General features: G+C 31.3%; 1 protein-coding gene across 1 annotated transcript in view; it reads right to left on the bottom strand.

The window, feature by feature from the left end:
- LOC127729778 (tudor domain-containing protein 5-like) overlaps nt 1–16,068 on the bottom strand; it is an 82,769-nt gene that overhangs the window by 18,178 nt on the left and 48,523 nt on the right. Inside the window, exons 14-20 of the mRNA XM_052237664.1 lie at nt 13,384–13,511; nt 11,419–11,533; nt 10,226–10,305; nt 9,283–9,336; nt 4,074–4,176; nt 3,051–3,154; nt 1,921–2,048 (exon numbers count right to left, since the gene is read on the bottom strand). Coding sequence (XP_052093624.1) covers nt 1,921–2,048; nt 3,051–3,154; nt 4,074–4,176; nt 9,283–9,336; nt 10,226–10,305; nt 11,419–11,533; nt 13,384–13,511 — 712 coding nt within the window. The remainder of the gene's footprint in view (nt 1–1,920; nt 2,049–3,050; nt 3,155–4,073; nt 4,177–9,282; nt 9,337–10,225; nt 10,306–11,418; nt 11,534–13,383; nt 13,512–16,068) is intronic.

Below are 16,068 nucleotides of genomic sequence, written 5' to 3'. Positions count from 1 at the left end.
TACTTAGCTTGGTAAGGCTAAAAAAATCTAGATCAATATTATGGTCTGAATTTCAGATGTATAATGGTTTTTTATCATTATAATAAAATTATATGTTTTTTAGTCCATTTCTAATTGCTCTTAGCGTAATTTTAAGTTGACAAAATTGTTCATTCTCGTATACAAGTGATTTGAGAAAATTTAGACTTCTTTTCATTTTCTTTTATTTCTATCTTTTTCTACAAGAAAAAAGTCAAAATATGATTGAGTAGTTTTGTGTTGCTGACTTAATCCTCACTTTATGTACTATCAAGCTCTTCAATATATGATTACGATTAATTGATTATAAAACATTTAAAATAATTTTTCACAATCTATAACAATGTATAATGCTAATTATTTATTATGCTTATTATATCAAAGATAATCTGGGAAAAGAATGTTATAAATCATTACAGTGGTCAACGACCAGAAATTTAATTAAAGGTGTATTGTCATATAAACTCTTCAATCCATTTAAATCCTTCGGGTCATGTTTTGACATTGGTATGAGATAAGTAAGGCAATTTAAATGCTTTCGTTAATTTTAGGACCGTACATTTGGTTGGAGTCAACTGAAATTTCGACTCATCAGGAGTCGAAATACATAAACCGGTATTTGAATGGAACAAAGTTCAGGACAACAGAAAAATTTTAACTCATCTGAAATTTCAAGTCAAATGAGTTCGAGACAACAAAAGTTAACTGTAGAAGTATTTGGTTCACAGGAATTTGATGAGCAATAGATGTGGAGAGGCATCATACAGTTTAGCATGCTTTCATGTAGCTTAATACATAATTTCAAAGAGAATAAAAGAGACCAACAAATAGACATACGTTAAGGAGTTTACCCCTTCCCTCTGAGGGTTTAATATACTATTTTATGCAGGTTTCTGAAAGGAAAAGTACACAATACCCTTACTAGAATACTCCTGTTTAGTGAAAACAGTAAGCTCTGGAAAATAAGTCCTATAATGCCTTTTAAAAGAATTTTGTAAATAAAATTGTACCTTAAATTTAAGGTCAAGGAACAGTGAATGGGCTATGTCACAGATTTTGCTAAAATTTTGCATATATCTTGGGCTCGTTGAATTATATCTGAAAATCGAAAAAATAATTCTTTTATTTTCTGAAATATTACTGATTAAATTCTTTCAAAATAGGAGAACATTTGTATAGGAAGCACATGAAACGGACGAAAAACGTTCATAAATTTACCTTAAAATCATAAAACTTTTAATTTTTACTACATAGATTTTTCTTAAAAAACTATATGTTGTTGATACATAAACATCCATTTAAATGATATAAAATAATCATATGGTCACAGACTTCGCTTTTTGTGTATTAACCGATCTGTTACCTTGTAGGTAGTGAAAAACATCAAGAATCAACGTTTTATGGTCTACAAAGCGATGACATTATGATTATTTTGAAGTTTTTAAAAAAAAATTTCACTTAGTATACCTCTTTGATTGATGTATACTGTAAAAACAAAGTCAGTGACCCTATTATTATTTTTCACCATTTAAAAGGAAATTTTTGTACCAACAACATATGATTTTTTAAGAAAAATCTATGTAGTAAAAATTGAAAATTTGATGATTTAAAGACAAAATCTAAGAAAGTTATTAGCTGACTTCATGTGCTTTCTATACAAATGGGCACCTACTTTGAAAGAATTCACTCAGTAATATTTCAGAAAAAATGAGATAAAGGCATTATTTTTTGGATTTTCAGATACAGTTCAACGATCCAAAGGTGTATGCAATTTTTTTTAGAAAATCTGTGACAAAGCTTATTTACTGTATTTTGACCTTAACTGTGACTCTGCCAAGAGCTTTATGAAAAATGTTTACTCGAGTATAATTTATTCTAATTGTGTGTATTTAAACTACTTACTAGCTTTAGGGGCTTTCTCTAATGCTGTTTTCAGTTGAGATATTTGTTGTTCAATATTATTTAATTCATTTACCACCTCTTCACTCTGACTAATAGTTACATCCATCAACGACTGCAAAATTCTTTTTCTGAAACAAATCACAATAGTCTATATATTTTTTCAATTTTAAAGTGATACTGTATTTTAAACTCAGAAAATTTTAATCTGTTTTTAGTAATGCAAAAATTGGATAGGTTTTTCCAAATTTTTGACTTGCAAATTAAATTTTGATAGTATTATTGTATGCAGCCTTTCCTGAAATCATAATCTTATGTTGAACAATCACAATAATTAAATCAAGCACACATTTCTGAATTTACCTTATTTAGATTGTTTAAATTCTTGAAAATATCAACTTGATTTCAAAATCAACAAAACAATGCTTGAATTTATAATAAATATTCCAGTTGAATCCCACACCGGACAGGTGCACTGGACTCCAATTTTAATTGACTAGGATTGTGAGTTTTCCTACCGAAAGGTCCGTGGTTCTCTCCGGCTTCCTCCACCAATAAAAACTGACCGCCATGAAATAGCACAATAGTGTTGAAAGTGGCGTTAAACACCAATCAATCAATATAGTAAATATTCAGATTTCAAACTAAAGCATGGTACTGAAACAAAGTTAAATCTAGACAAGTTTTCAGGAAATTAGTTTAACGTAAGACAAAAGTTTCACTTCATTAGCTTTATCAGTAAAGAACAGTTATAAATGTAGGAAAGATCCCCTGGAGGAAAGTAAAACTAATGTGGTTTTGACCTTTTTGATTTGAGTGTCACTGATGAATCTTTTGTAGACACGCATCTTGCGTACAAAATTTTACGCCTAGTATCTATGATGAGTTTATTATCTCATGAAAGAGGTCACTATTTTTTTCCATATACCTAAAAAACTCAAATTGATGTCGAAATCTTTTCAAAAATTAAGTGAAGTCTTAAATCAAAACTTGTAAACAGGAATTTTTTAAATGCAATAGCATCATTTTTCTCAATTCATTGGTTACATGCAATGAAAAAATCTATAACTCAGTTATTTAATGACTTTTACGCCATAAATATGAAATAGTTGAAACTTAAATGAATTTTAAACCTCTTATACTGCAGTGTATCAATGGTAAGAGTTATCTTTTCTTGGTCCATATCCGCGTAATCTCCATCTATACTTTCTGTTTCTATTTCCTCTCCAGACTCACCCTAAAACAAACAACAGATATAAATGTTTTCCTCATGATAGTCAAAGCATTTAAACTGAGCTTATGGTATCAAACAAATTACTAGTGGTGTAAGGCCAACAGCAACAAAATTAACACATCAGAATTCTTGTGTTGGTCCTAAGGTTTTAACCACCAAAATTTTACAAAAGACCAACACAATTTTGGTATTTTGCTATGGAACTCATAGTGAGGACTAGCAGATATTCTTCAAAGACCGCCAGGGAAAAAAGATTTTGAGAACTCTGGTAGATACATCTTTGATTTTGCTGATGCGTTGTGAACTTGTGGTGCTACATCATTGACATTAACTACAAATTTAGCCATATTTTTGCATTTTTTTCACAGTGTGTATACATAGTTAATTCATAACTGACATTATCAGGGGTATGTGTATGGTATCATAACTCAGTGCAGACACCAACTTCATTTGATATCTGCATAGAATCAAAGAACTACATTTGGAAAGTAAATGTAATCAAGACCTTTTCAATTAAAACAGACAAACAATCCAAAATGCACCCAAACACAAAAGTACATCAGTTACAGTACTTTATAGCTATATATAGTACTCAAGGAGAAAAACCCGACATAAAACTTTAACCAATGTAAATGAAACATGAAATTTAAGGTCATGAACGTAAGTGACCTGCTTTTATAATGCAGCTCAAACCTCTTTTATATGCTTCCTTATACTAAGCTGCTAGAATACAAATTATCAAGAATTTAAGATTTAACTAAAATCTTGATTGTTAGTCAACTTTTTCAAAGAATGGTTTGGAAAAGAAAGGAGATTGTAAGGGGTGTCCATCATTTTTTAAACACTAAATAGAGGCATATCCTCTTCAGCAATGGTCATTATCTGTGTATGAATGTCAGTGTGTATTTGTTTAACCTCTTACCTTCCAATATGCTTCTTCTGGATCAAACTTTTCTATCACATCTGTAATACTGCTGATTAGCTCCCCTGATGTCTGGTTAAATACATGTAAAATCTGTGGAACACTGGAAACAAATAAAACAATTATTCACAAATTAGAGAATCATAGTTTTCAGTAGTTAGAATAAATTCTGTATTGTTTAGAAATGCTATTTCCATTTAAATTCAACTTATCTATTGAACAAAGTGGGTTTTTAAACTCCTATTCATAGTTTGTAAGAATATGCAAGTTAAAACTAAGAGATCAGTTGTTTCCTCCCTTTACTTTTCTAGTAAACATCTGATGTGGATCTCACCTTAAGGTTCAAATGCTTGTGTATCAGTCACAACATTATGGAAATAAATGTGGATTGTGTCCACATGTGTCGACAGATGATGCCCCCTTTTGCATATCATATAGTTATAAAGGGACATAACTAAAGAACGGTAAAAGTGACGCTATCCAAATTTGAACTTGATCTGAGTTTTGTGGTAATAAGCATTGTGTGTAAGTCTCATAACATTTGGTTGAGGCAAACTTAAGTTAGAGAATGGAAACTAAAAATTTTGCAATTTTTCCATTTATAAAGGGGCATTACTCATGAACGGTTTGAGTGACGCCACCAAATTTCTCCCTTGATCTGTATTTTGTGATAATAAGCATTGTGTATAAGTTTCATAACATTTGGTTGAGGCAAACTTTAGAGAATGGAAACTAAAAATTTAGCAATTTTTCCATTATAAAAGGGCATAACTCTAGAACCATTGAAGTGACGCCACCAAAATTCAAACTTGATCTGTGTTTTGTGGTAATAAGCATTGTGTATAAGTTTCATAACATTTGGTTGAGGAAAACTTTAATTGGAGAACGGAAACTAAAAATTTTGCAATTTTTTCCATTTATAAAGGGGCATAACTCTAGAAATGTTAGAGTGACGCTACCAAAATTCAAACTTGATCTGTATTTAGTGGTAATAAGCATTGTGTGTTACTTTCATAACATTTGGTTGAGGCAAACTTAAGTTAGAGAACGGAAACTTAAAATTTTGCAATTTTTCCATTTATAAAGGGGCATAACTCTAGAACGGTTTAAGTGACTCCACCAATATTCAAACTTCATCTGTGTTTTGTAATAATAAGCATTGTGTATAAGTTTCATAAAATTTGGTTGAGGCAAACTCACGTCAGAGAACGGAAACCAATTTTGGGACATACAGACGGACGTACATACGTACAGACGGACAAGGGTAAACCTTAATGCCCCCTCCGCTATGGTGGGGGCATAAAAACACTGATGGTCTATTTTGATGACTGTGGACTCCTTCATTTTTTCGTGGGTACCAATTATTGTTATTTGAGAAAAATTGCATTTTCATGGATACTTGGTTTTGTGGGTTTGCCAATGTATGCATACAAACCAATATAAAATTTTTATTTCGTAGAACAATTAAATTTGTAGTTTATCTTGACCTACTAAATCAACTTAAATTGGTATCCCATGAATAATAATGAATCTACAGTAATTTGTCATTATCTTTCATCCCAAATATCCTTTTATCAGCAGTTTTTCCCTGGTGTGCTTTCATGGAATCAACAGCCATGCCATGCTCTTAATTTATCATTTTAACAACTTATTTTGATAACAGTTTAGATGAAAATCCATAATATATGCATGTGAATTCATTTTCAAAATTTTTAAGAGAATTACATACAATATAAGTTCAGTTGATAGATGGATGAACGGACAACTCTTATGTCCAGTGGCAACTACTATATGCATATTGATAATGTGATATGAATATAAAGCCTGCTCTGTTCTAGACTGATGTGTTGAGCCAGAATTTTAACATGCTAATTCAAAAGACTGATGTGCCGAGCCAGAATTTTAACCTGCTGGTTCACAAGGTAACAGTCATCAAGAAGACATGTCACCCTACCGGAGAAATTATACTGACTCCAAGTAAACCAGTCTATGCTTTTAAAATCAACACATTCTTAGTGGAGAAGCAGCAGATACAATTTCCAGTCCACAGTTTGACCTGACTATGGATTGAACCCATAACCCTTCATAAACAATGCTATCATGAGACCACTGAGGCTATTTATATTCAATAGAAACAAATTTTAACAACATAAAAAGATGAGGCAGATGCACTAAGGACACTTAAAAGAACCATGCAAGCAGAATATTCTAGGGTATCACTAGCCTAATGGCCAGTACGTCTGTACTGGCATGAAAATACTGATATTGTTTTATTCAAAGGAGTAAATTCATGAAGGGTTAAAACTGGCCCTCAGATTTAGATGTTTTTTTTAATCAGGTCAAAATACTACAAAATTCACATAGAAATAATTGTGATATTACTATTAAGGTGGCACAATACAAAGATTTTTCACTCCCAATCAGACAACTTTAAACTGATGTAATTTTTTTCATCTACCTTTAAATTTTATAAATGAGGTACCAAAAGAAAGAAGAAAGATTAATCTTTCAAATGCTGAAAACGTCAATTTGACATAATTATTACATAATTAATTATTATGTAATTAGTTGCTATATTGAGATGTCCACACTTGAATGAAAATAGCTTCTTTATTCGTAGCATCCCAAAATATTTTATAGATTCTTGTATAACACAGTTTGACCTCCAAAAGAGTGTCTCAGATTTTTCCTATTGTATTTCATTCTCTCATAAACCTTCAATGAAGTTTGCAACCTAAATTCATAAGAGATCACTAAATTTAATTGGGTATAAAATTTGTTTTTGGAAATCTGAGACACCCTTTTGAAGATAACTGGTCAAGGAACAATGTGTGTGAAAATCAGACATATAGGGGCACCCATCTAGGAGCTAAATTCATTTAAAACTACATTTTCATGACAAAAATGAATGTGTCACAATTGAATAAATAAGGATTTTCCTACTTGTACCTCATTAACTTCAATATAATTCACACATGAACCATTGGGATATTTCAGGATTGGCCTTCAATCATAAGTCAATTAGGTTTTGACCAGTAAGAAAGCATTCAGTTTCAGCAATTCTAAATATATAGAGAAAATACACACCCTATGCATCAAAAACCAGATCTGGCGGGAGATGTTATATCATTATTGACCTTGTTGTAAGTCAGTTGCTACTGATATGGTCAAAACTCCGCCCACCATGATAAACCTTTACTACTAATGATCTCAGAAGTTTAATTACACATTGCATTTACTTTTTTATTCATTTAGTACATAACATAATATATTTTGTTTTTTTATTATTACAAAAAGTAAGTTATGCATGTGTACACAAAATGATCAGTTGGTCAGTTTAGGGGATCCTTATGGGGGATTTTTAGAATTGTAATTGTATACAAGGACAATATGGTGTTTAACACAAAGTAGATTTTGTTCAATTTTGCAGTTTGAAAATGAAATATTTAATTTGTATTTTCTTTTAAAAAGAATTCACATCTAAACATTCTCCCCCAAGAAATTCCAGTACATTAATTGTTATACAATTACATTTGTTTAATTTCTTTACATTTATATTTTGATTCCCTCTATATCTCCAAATTGTTACTTTGTTTTTTTTTCTCCTGGCAGCTCCATTAATGAAATGTATTTTTATATGGAATTCATTATCTTCATTTTTCCATTAATCCCTAATCCACCTCTTTTTCGTAACTGTTATTTGTATTGCTGGTCAGTGGTCATAAAGCTATCAAATGATTCTATTGATTAACCACAAAGTACTGCCCACATGTTCTTATCTTGTATCAGTCAGACATGTGCATTTGTTTATAAAACTAATTTTCATCAAAACTCATTAACAGTTCAAGATATGTAAATGAATTTTTCTTCTGTGGTTTTGGAATATTATGAAGTAACAAAAACAGCTGAAAATGAAATTTTGATAAAATTTAGTTGCTTTTGTATTGTGCTATCTTAATATGAAATAACTTCTTTTTGGGACATCACATTATAAATAAAATTAGAGAACAGAAACAAAAAATTCAGCAATTTTTCCATTTGTAAAGGGCATAACTCTAGAATGGTAAAAGTGACGCCACCAAAATTCAAACTTGATCTGTGATTTGTGGTAATAAGCATTGTGTATAAGTTTCATAACATTTGGTTGAGGCAAATCAAAGTTAGAGAACGGAAACGATAAATTCAGCAATTTTCCATTTGTAAAGGGGCATAACTCTAGAACGGTAAAAGTGACGCCACCAAAATTCAAACTTAATCTGTGATTTGTGGTAATAGGCATTGTGTATAAGTTTCATAACATTTGGTTGAGGCAAACTGAAGTTAGAGAATGGAAACCAATTTTGGGACGAACATACATACCGACGGACAAGGGTAAAAATTAATGCCCCCTCTGCTATGGCGGGGGCATAATGACGAAGTAATGACCCCTTGATTGTGCATTATTTGTGATGAAACATCAGTTTTGGTCAAATTTTTTTTGCATAGGTAACTTTGGCTGCCACCCCTGATGCAGAACTTCTTTGTGTCCAGGGGTTCAATATCGTCATTGACATCTTTTGACTACAAATCATTTTGGATCATAGGTTGCAGCCAAGGATTTCTCCAAGCTTTTAGGTCTGAAAAATGCACAAAATCATCATATTTTGGCAATATATACGAAATGTGCTGATGTTGAAGCCTAGAATGTACTCTTATGAAGAGATTCGTTTAAGCTAGTAGTAAGGCTTTTGGAATTGACCCATTTAAGAACCAAATTATGGCCGTTTTGACACTTTATGGTAAAATTGAAATTTAAGGCCAAAATATGGCCTAAAGTGAACCTTGTCCTTTGCTGTTATCAAATTTTGGATTCATTTTAAATTAAGGAATGTATCTCCCTTACACACTGCCCTGAACCCTTGTCCAGGTTTTGCTTTACTTTTGGTACTTTTTGGTTTTATTAGCTCTAGATTGTTTTTGGCCGCTAGCATCAATGAAGAGACATTATTTGTCAAGACCTGCATCTGCTGCAGTAAAATTTAAGCATACCTGTAAAGAAATAATTGAAGAAAAAGTCTCGACCAGTGACACAATCATTTTTAGTTAAAGGGAAGACTCTTTGAAAGTTTTGAGTTGGAGGTTTTACAGTTTTATTCATATTTAAACCATGCATTGGCAATCATACCACATCTTCTTATTTTTATATTTACAATTAACGATTTTAACTTACCTATTCAATTCATACAGGCTTATACATCTTCTTGAGGCAGGAATGGCTCCATACCTATCAAGATAAAAACAATACATTTTGTTTCTGATCTAACCCTGTATCAATCACTTGGCCAATTTTTTCCACCAAGTGCAGAATGACCTGCTATAGGCCATATATTACCCTAATGGAAGCAAAAGACCATAACCTTACAAGATCCTAAGTTCTATTCTATCTGAAATCAATTCTTTGAGGAAGTTTTCATCAAGCTGAAAACATTTCCTACATATTTGTATTGGGTCAAACATAAAACCATTAAAGTACTCTGTGGTTCGTTAATACCGACCAAAAGTGATCAGTATTACAAGAAATGTTTCTATCATAACTGGCTTCAACTAGTTTGAAATTTCCTTTAAAAAATCAATGTTAAGGATGTTAGCTCCTCGTTTTAAAATTTTTGCCGGATATTCTGAATCCTCTGGTTTTATACATGTAGCTAGGCTGATATTGAATCCAATATTGGTGTCGGCAATAGCTAACTAAGTATAAACAATAAAGAACGTACCTAACATGGAACATTTTTGTAGTCATGAGGTTTTTCTTATGTAGTTTTTCAAGATGTAGTCAATTAAACTTTGGGGATCAGTTTTGATATCCTAGCTAATGGGACATAAGTAATTACTGTTCAACAGAACATTGCTGTTAAGTTTGGTCTCTGTTGCCCAAGTAGTTTATAAAAAATTCCGCATTCATATACAAGTGACAGACAGGTGATGTGATGTGAAAATCTAATTTGGGTGTTTTCTAAATGAACTAAAAACAAATAGCAATGTAAATGTTTGTCTTTTCAGATTAAGTTGGGTTACTGTCTCATTAACATATCCCCCACATATCTTTTTATTTATATTTTTTTTCTACAGCAAAGTTCAATATTATAAAAGTAGTCATCAAAATCAATTCATACTCTTGAAGTTCCATGAAGACTTGAGGTTGTTCTTCTATAGATATCTCTATTTTACTGATCTTCTTCCGCTTCTGTTCGAGCTGCAAATAAACAAGATAGACAATTCTTGGCACAGTAATCCAAAATTAAAATAAATGAGGAATGTGACACAGATGATGCCCCTGCTTGCATATATAAAGTTATAAAGGACCATAACTGAAGAACGGTAAAAGTGATGCTACCCAAATTTGATCTTGATCTGAGTTTCGTAGTAATAAGTATTGTGTATAAGTTTCATAACATTTGGTTGAGTATAATTTAAGTTAAGAGAACGGAAACGAAAAAATTCAGCAATTTTTCCATTTGTAAAGAGGCATAACTCTTAGAACGGTTAAAGTGACACCACCAAAATTCAAACCTGATCTGTATTTTGGGGTAACAAGCATTGTGTATAAGTTTCATAACATTTAGTTGAGGCAAATTAAAGTTAGAGAATGGAAACGAAAAATTCAGTAATTTTTCCATTTGTAAAGGGGCATAACTCTAGAACGGCTAAAGTGATGCCACCAAAACTCAAACCTGATCTGTATTTTGGGGTAACATGCATTGTGTATAAGTTTCATAACATTTTGTTGAGGCAAACTAAAGTTAGAGAACGAAAACCAACTTTGGGATGTTACGGACGGACCAGGGTAAAACTTAATGCCCCCTACGCTACGGCGGGGGCATAAAAAAGGTGAGAAGGTTGAAATTAATGAAATAGCAGTAATTTCCTCCGTAAACTTTAGATATAAAATATACAGGATTCTTAAACAGATTTAACACACGGAGCTATATTTTCAAAAGTAATAGTAGATGTATTTATTGGTTATCAAACTGAATGATTACCTTACTTCTTTCATTGCAGATGGTCCGAGTACTAAATACACACTTGACAGTATTTACTGATTAAAGCATTCCACATGAACCATATACAAATTTTGGGCAAACGTAAGTAAAACATGTAAATATGATATCTTTTAAATGAATCAGCCAACATATCAGACAACATTCAGAGAGAAATTCTCACTGTTATCTTAAAATACTAAAAGAATAGAAAAATAAGCTATTTGATCTGATTTTGTGTTGTAACACAACACCAATGTCCCAGGTGACTTGAATCCTTGCTGTATTTGTGCGATAGATTCACCAGAATCCCTGATTAGTTAGCTTACCATGCCTGTAAGAACATCTGTGTCAAAGAGAAAAGCAGAGATTTCTTCCGATAACACACGTGCAACCCCATCCAAGTTTATCACATGAATCTTATACTCTGGTGTCAGCTGTTTTCTAAAATATAATAATTTTTACAATTCTTTATCCTTACAGGAAATCAAATGCACAAATTATTTTCTTGCAAATTTACATTCAACATTCACCTCCATCTAACGGTAAGTTTGAATCCCGCCAAAATATTTTTTTCTTTAATTTTTTAATTTGTTTCTGTGGTCACCTATTTTAGTACAAAAATCATCATTTTGACTTCTCAAAAGGTGAAAACCAAAACTTTAGCCTATCAAATTTCGATGTTCAGTGAGCTGTAAAAATCAGGGTCAACCCCCTTATGGCCCCTTTGGCATATATTACATAGCTCTCTTCATAATGAACATGTGTACTAAGGTTGAAGTTTCAAGTCAATGTTACCACAAACCACCTTAAACAAAAAATTAACCTATTATATTTCCATGTTCAGTCAACTGTGATATCAGGGTCAAACCCTTATAAGCCATATATATTTAATGGTTCCCTTTATAATGAACATGTGTACTAAGTTTCAAGTTGATGTGAGCAGAATCTACCTTCAACTTTAACTTTTTAACCCATCATATTTTCATGTTTAGTGAATTTTGAAATTAGTGTCAAAAACTTTAATTGGCATATGTATCAAACAGTTCACTTCACATTAGTTTCCAGTTGATGTGACCACTAAATACTGTAATCCAAATATCAAGTGGTTCATTTATCAATAAAATTAGCATAATTTTGAAAGACTTGAATAAACTGACTAATTTTGAATTTTCAGGGGCAATTACTGGCTCTTATCATACCTCCTTTTCACAATTTTGTCAGATACTCATTCTAAATAGTTCTCTGCGACCCTATCTAAATGACCTTCCCTCATATTTGTTATACCATTGTCTTTTGCGCTCTGTCCTAGTTATATAGGTTCCATAACGAGTGAGAATTGGACATCACTTGATATCATCTCCAGCTATTTAAATCAAATATAATAATAAACAAATAGCTCATTGGCGAGTATATTATTATATTGAAAAATAAATAAAGAAAGTTGATATCTAGCGATATCCAATTCTTACAAGTTGATATTTGTATGTTTCATAACAAATAAGGATTGATACATTGCTTGAAATCAACTCTTGTTAATAAACAAGGCTAAGGCAAGTTTATTGTTCTTAATTAGATTAAATAACAGGAGGTGATATCAAACAATATTCAATTCGCTCACATTTTCAAACCTATTCTCTTATGGTGAAAATTATCTTTGTCCTAGTGAATATTTTCCATTTTGCAAACTTCACTTCAACTATAAGTTGTTAGAAGCATTGAGAATCTTGTGTTATAAACCCACACATGTTAACATGTGTTAGGAACCCAGACTACTGTTAACATCAGATGTTTTCAAGCTTTGTGTATGCTTCAGAATGGAATCAAATTACATAAGATTTTTTTTGGAAGAAATCACAAATCGCTGTTGCCAAAGGGGAAACGTGACATTTGAAAATCATCATTGAACTAATAAAAAGGCAATGGAAATGCCACAATTTTGTAACACAACCTAATTTACACATTTTTTTGTATTTGTATTAAACTCTGTTCAGTGTAATATTAAAAATATCTCTTAATGCAGGAATTGATAACAGGCCTAAACTTTAAGGGAAAACTTTTTCTCATGCTAAAAATTCACTTTGTGTTAAAAAGAAAATTCTGTGAAATGTTCTTCTTGTCTAAAAGTCATAGATCTGCTTCTGGCGTTAAATTTTTAGATTTTTGTAAGCCTCAAAATGGAATAAAATTTGACAAAAAGAAGATTGTCAGGTGAAAATTATGTTGGTTTTGTACATCATAAAATGTCCTTGTCCATTTTTTTAAACCAATTCCAACTTCTATGTACAACTTACTCCTTGACAAATCTTTGTTTGATTTCAGAGACATCTGTATCGTGTGAAGATAGTGCGGTGACTGAGCTTGTATCAGGATAACTTGACTGGTGGTCTGTGATACCATACACATAACTGTAATCTGGTATCTGCAATGAAAAATAGTTCCGGTACCACAAATATTTTATATAATTTCTTCATGGGACATGTGAAAGTAGAAATGAACAGACTGTAAAAGGGAGGCAAAAGATACCAAAGGGAGATTCAAATTTATTACATTGTAGTTGAAAAATAAAATGGTGGCTTTCGGCTGTTGTCTGCTCTATGGTCGGGTTGTTGTCTCTTTGACACATTCCCCATTTCCATTCTCAATTTTATCAATTTGGCAAAAATGAAAAACTATCAAAAGACAAACAACAGTACATAAAACACATCATAGAAAACTAAAGACTGAGAACACAAACCTAATAAAAACACATTTACTTCAAATACAACAGTAATCCTGAGATATAAAAACATTTAAAAGAATTACACAAATTAATTTGAAGTTTAGTTATATATGTTAATAAACCGCTTAACTTGAACTGATTTGTAACATAAAAGTAAGACAGATCCACAACCTGTGTTGACAGGCTAGTGATACAGTAGTTGAACTTCTTAAACCACTCAACCACCAAGGTCCCCCCTTTCAAAAAAAAAAAAAAAAAAAAAAAAAACAACTAATAAAACTACTTGTCTTTTGCCTTACTTAGAAAACAATTTCTGCTATTGGGAACAAAATATTTTGACTTGTCGCTAAACAGACCACTTAACAACTACTAAATATATCAACTGCCAAAAAAGTTTGAATGAAGGTTAAGAATATCAAATACAAGTGACGTCATTGTGTGATTGAACTGATTAGTGAAATAATAAACATTTACATAAGTTCAAAAATCGTCTAAGGTGAATTAATGCTATAGGCGATTTGTTTAAGGAGAGCTTGAAGATTAGTCTTTTGAATAATTTACAAAGTACTATTGCACAAACAAGGATAGATAAAAAAAATAATATTTTGCCATTTCAACAATTATGAAGATAAAAACAAAGAATACGATTTATTTTTATTTGTATCTGGTTACCACAGTTTAAAAGTCTTCATCAGCCTTGGAAAAGACTTAATTCAACATGGGATTAATAAGATTTTAATCTAATTAAGATTTAATACTCTGCATTGTCTAGAACCTCCACCATTTTCTAAATAAATAATAAACTGTCATCTCAGCATTACAAACAACTTTGTTTGTTACTCGTAATAGCAAATAGTCTAAAAGCCTTGGATTAATGTCTCTTACATATACTTAGTAATTATCTTTCCAATGTCATGAGACTTATACAATACTATAACCTTGGTTAAATTACATCTTTTGTCCTCTTCTATGATAAGACTTATTGTACTTGTTCTAATTTAACATGATTACCATTTTTTTCATCTTTCATCTTTTTTTAATATGTAAATTTGTGTTCACGCTTAGAAAAGATACTCAAAACATGAGATCAATATTCAAGATCTTTTTTAACATCACTCCTTTTCACATATTTTTCAACTGGCTTTAAGATGTCTTTAAAGTCAAGGATACAATAAAAGACAACATTTCAATTCTATTTTAATATAATTTTTTTTTAATCAAGAAATCAAAAAGCTACATTTTATTTAGCTTTGACCTTCCTCTAATGGTGTTACTATCATAGAACTGAATTATTTATAATCAAAGACATATCAGTGACCATATGTTAACCTCTAGATATCTTGTAGTTATTTTTTTTTAATTCTTTGTGTCTATTGACATTCACCCCACAATTTCTTATCATATAACCTGAAAGAAGATTTTGTTTTTGTAATTTTTCTTATTTTTTTTTCGCAATATTTCTTACTGAAAATAATTTTTCCTTAGAAAAAGGCAAGGGCTGAGCACTATTCTAATAACTCTTAATTTTTGATATTTTATGTTTCACTTCAAGTGTGCAGACAACAAAGAAATGTCAATGATTACCCTTTTCAAATCACATGATTATTCTATGTTTGAATTTTATTTTCTAAATCAACTTTGAATAGTTCTGAATTCCAGACATTTCAATATTCATACCTTCAGTACAGGTATAACTGTCTAAATGTAAAGGTTCTAACTTGTAAATTTTAAGAGGCATTTCACAGACAAAACCCTGTCCCCTACAAGAGAAATATCCCAAAATTGACTAGGTTCAACATCCAGTAGTCTTGTGATAATTTCAAAAAAAATCAAAATCCTGTCCAGATGCACATCTTCAGTAAATGTAAAAATGTTCTACAAAATTAAATTGTTCTTCCATTTAAACTGCAAGAGAAGTTACAGACAAACAAAATATCATAAACGTGGACAGATAGACGGACTGGATAAATCAATATACCCCCGACTTTTTGTTGCAGGGACATTAACATGCAAATTCCTAACAGATACTTCATTCTTAATTGTTTCTATAAGGTGGTAAAGGGTTATTTAGTCATAACATGCTTGTTAGTTTGACAGTCATCATGACCATAGTCATTTTCATCCATACAAAGGACAAAAGATAAAATAACGTTTCATTCATGGTGAAATTTAAATATATTTTATTCCTTCAGTTCACAATTAGCCCCACAGTTGGTATGAACAATCTCAATAACACAATTTTCTAACTTCACCCACT

Source organism: Mytilus californianus, unplaced genomic scaffold (genome assembly GCF_021869535.1).
Source record: "Mytilus californianus isolate M0D057914Y unplaced genomic scaffold, xbMytCali1.0.p SCAF_2, whole genome shotgun sequence".
Taxonomy (NCBI): Eukaryota; Metazoa; Mollusca; class Bivalvia; order Mytilida; family Mytilidae; genus Mytilus; species Mytilus californianus.
The sequence above is the reverse complement of the archived record's forward strand: the minus strand, read 5'-3'. Positions and strand labels throughout refer to the sequence as shown.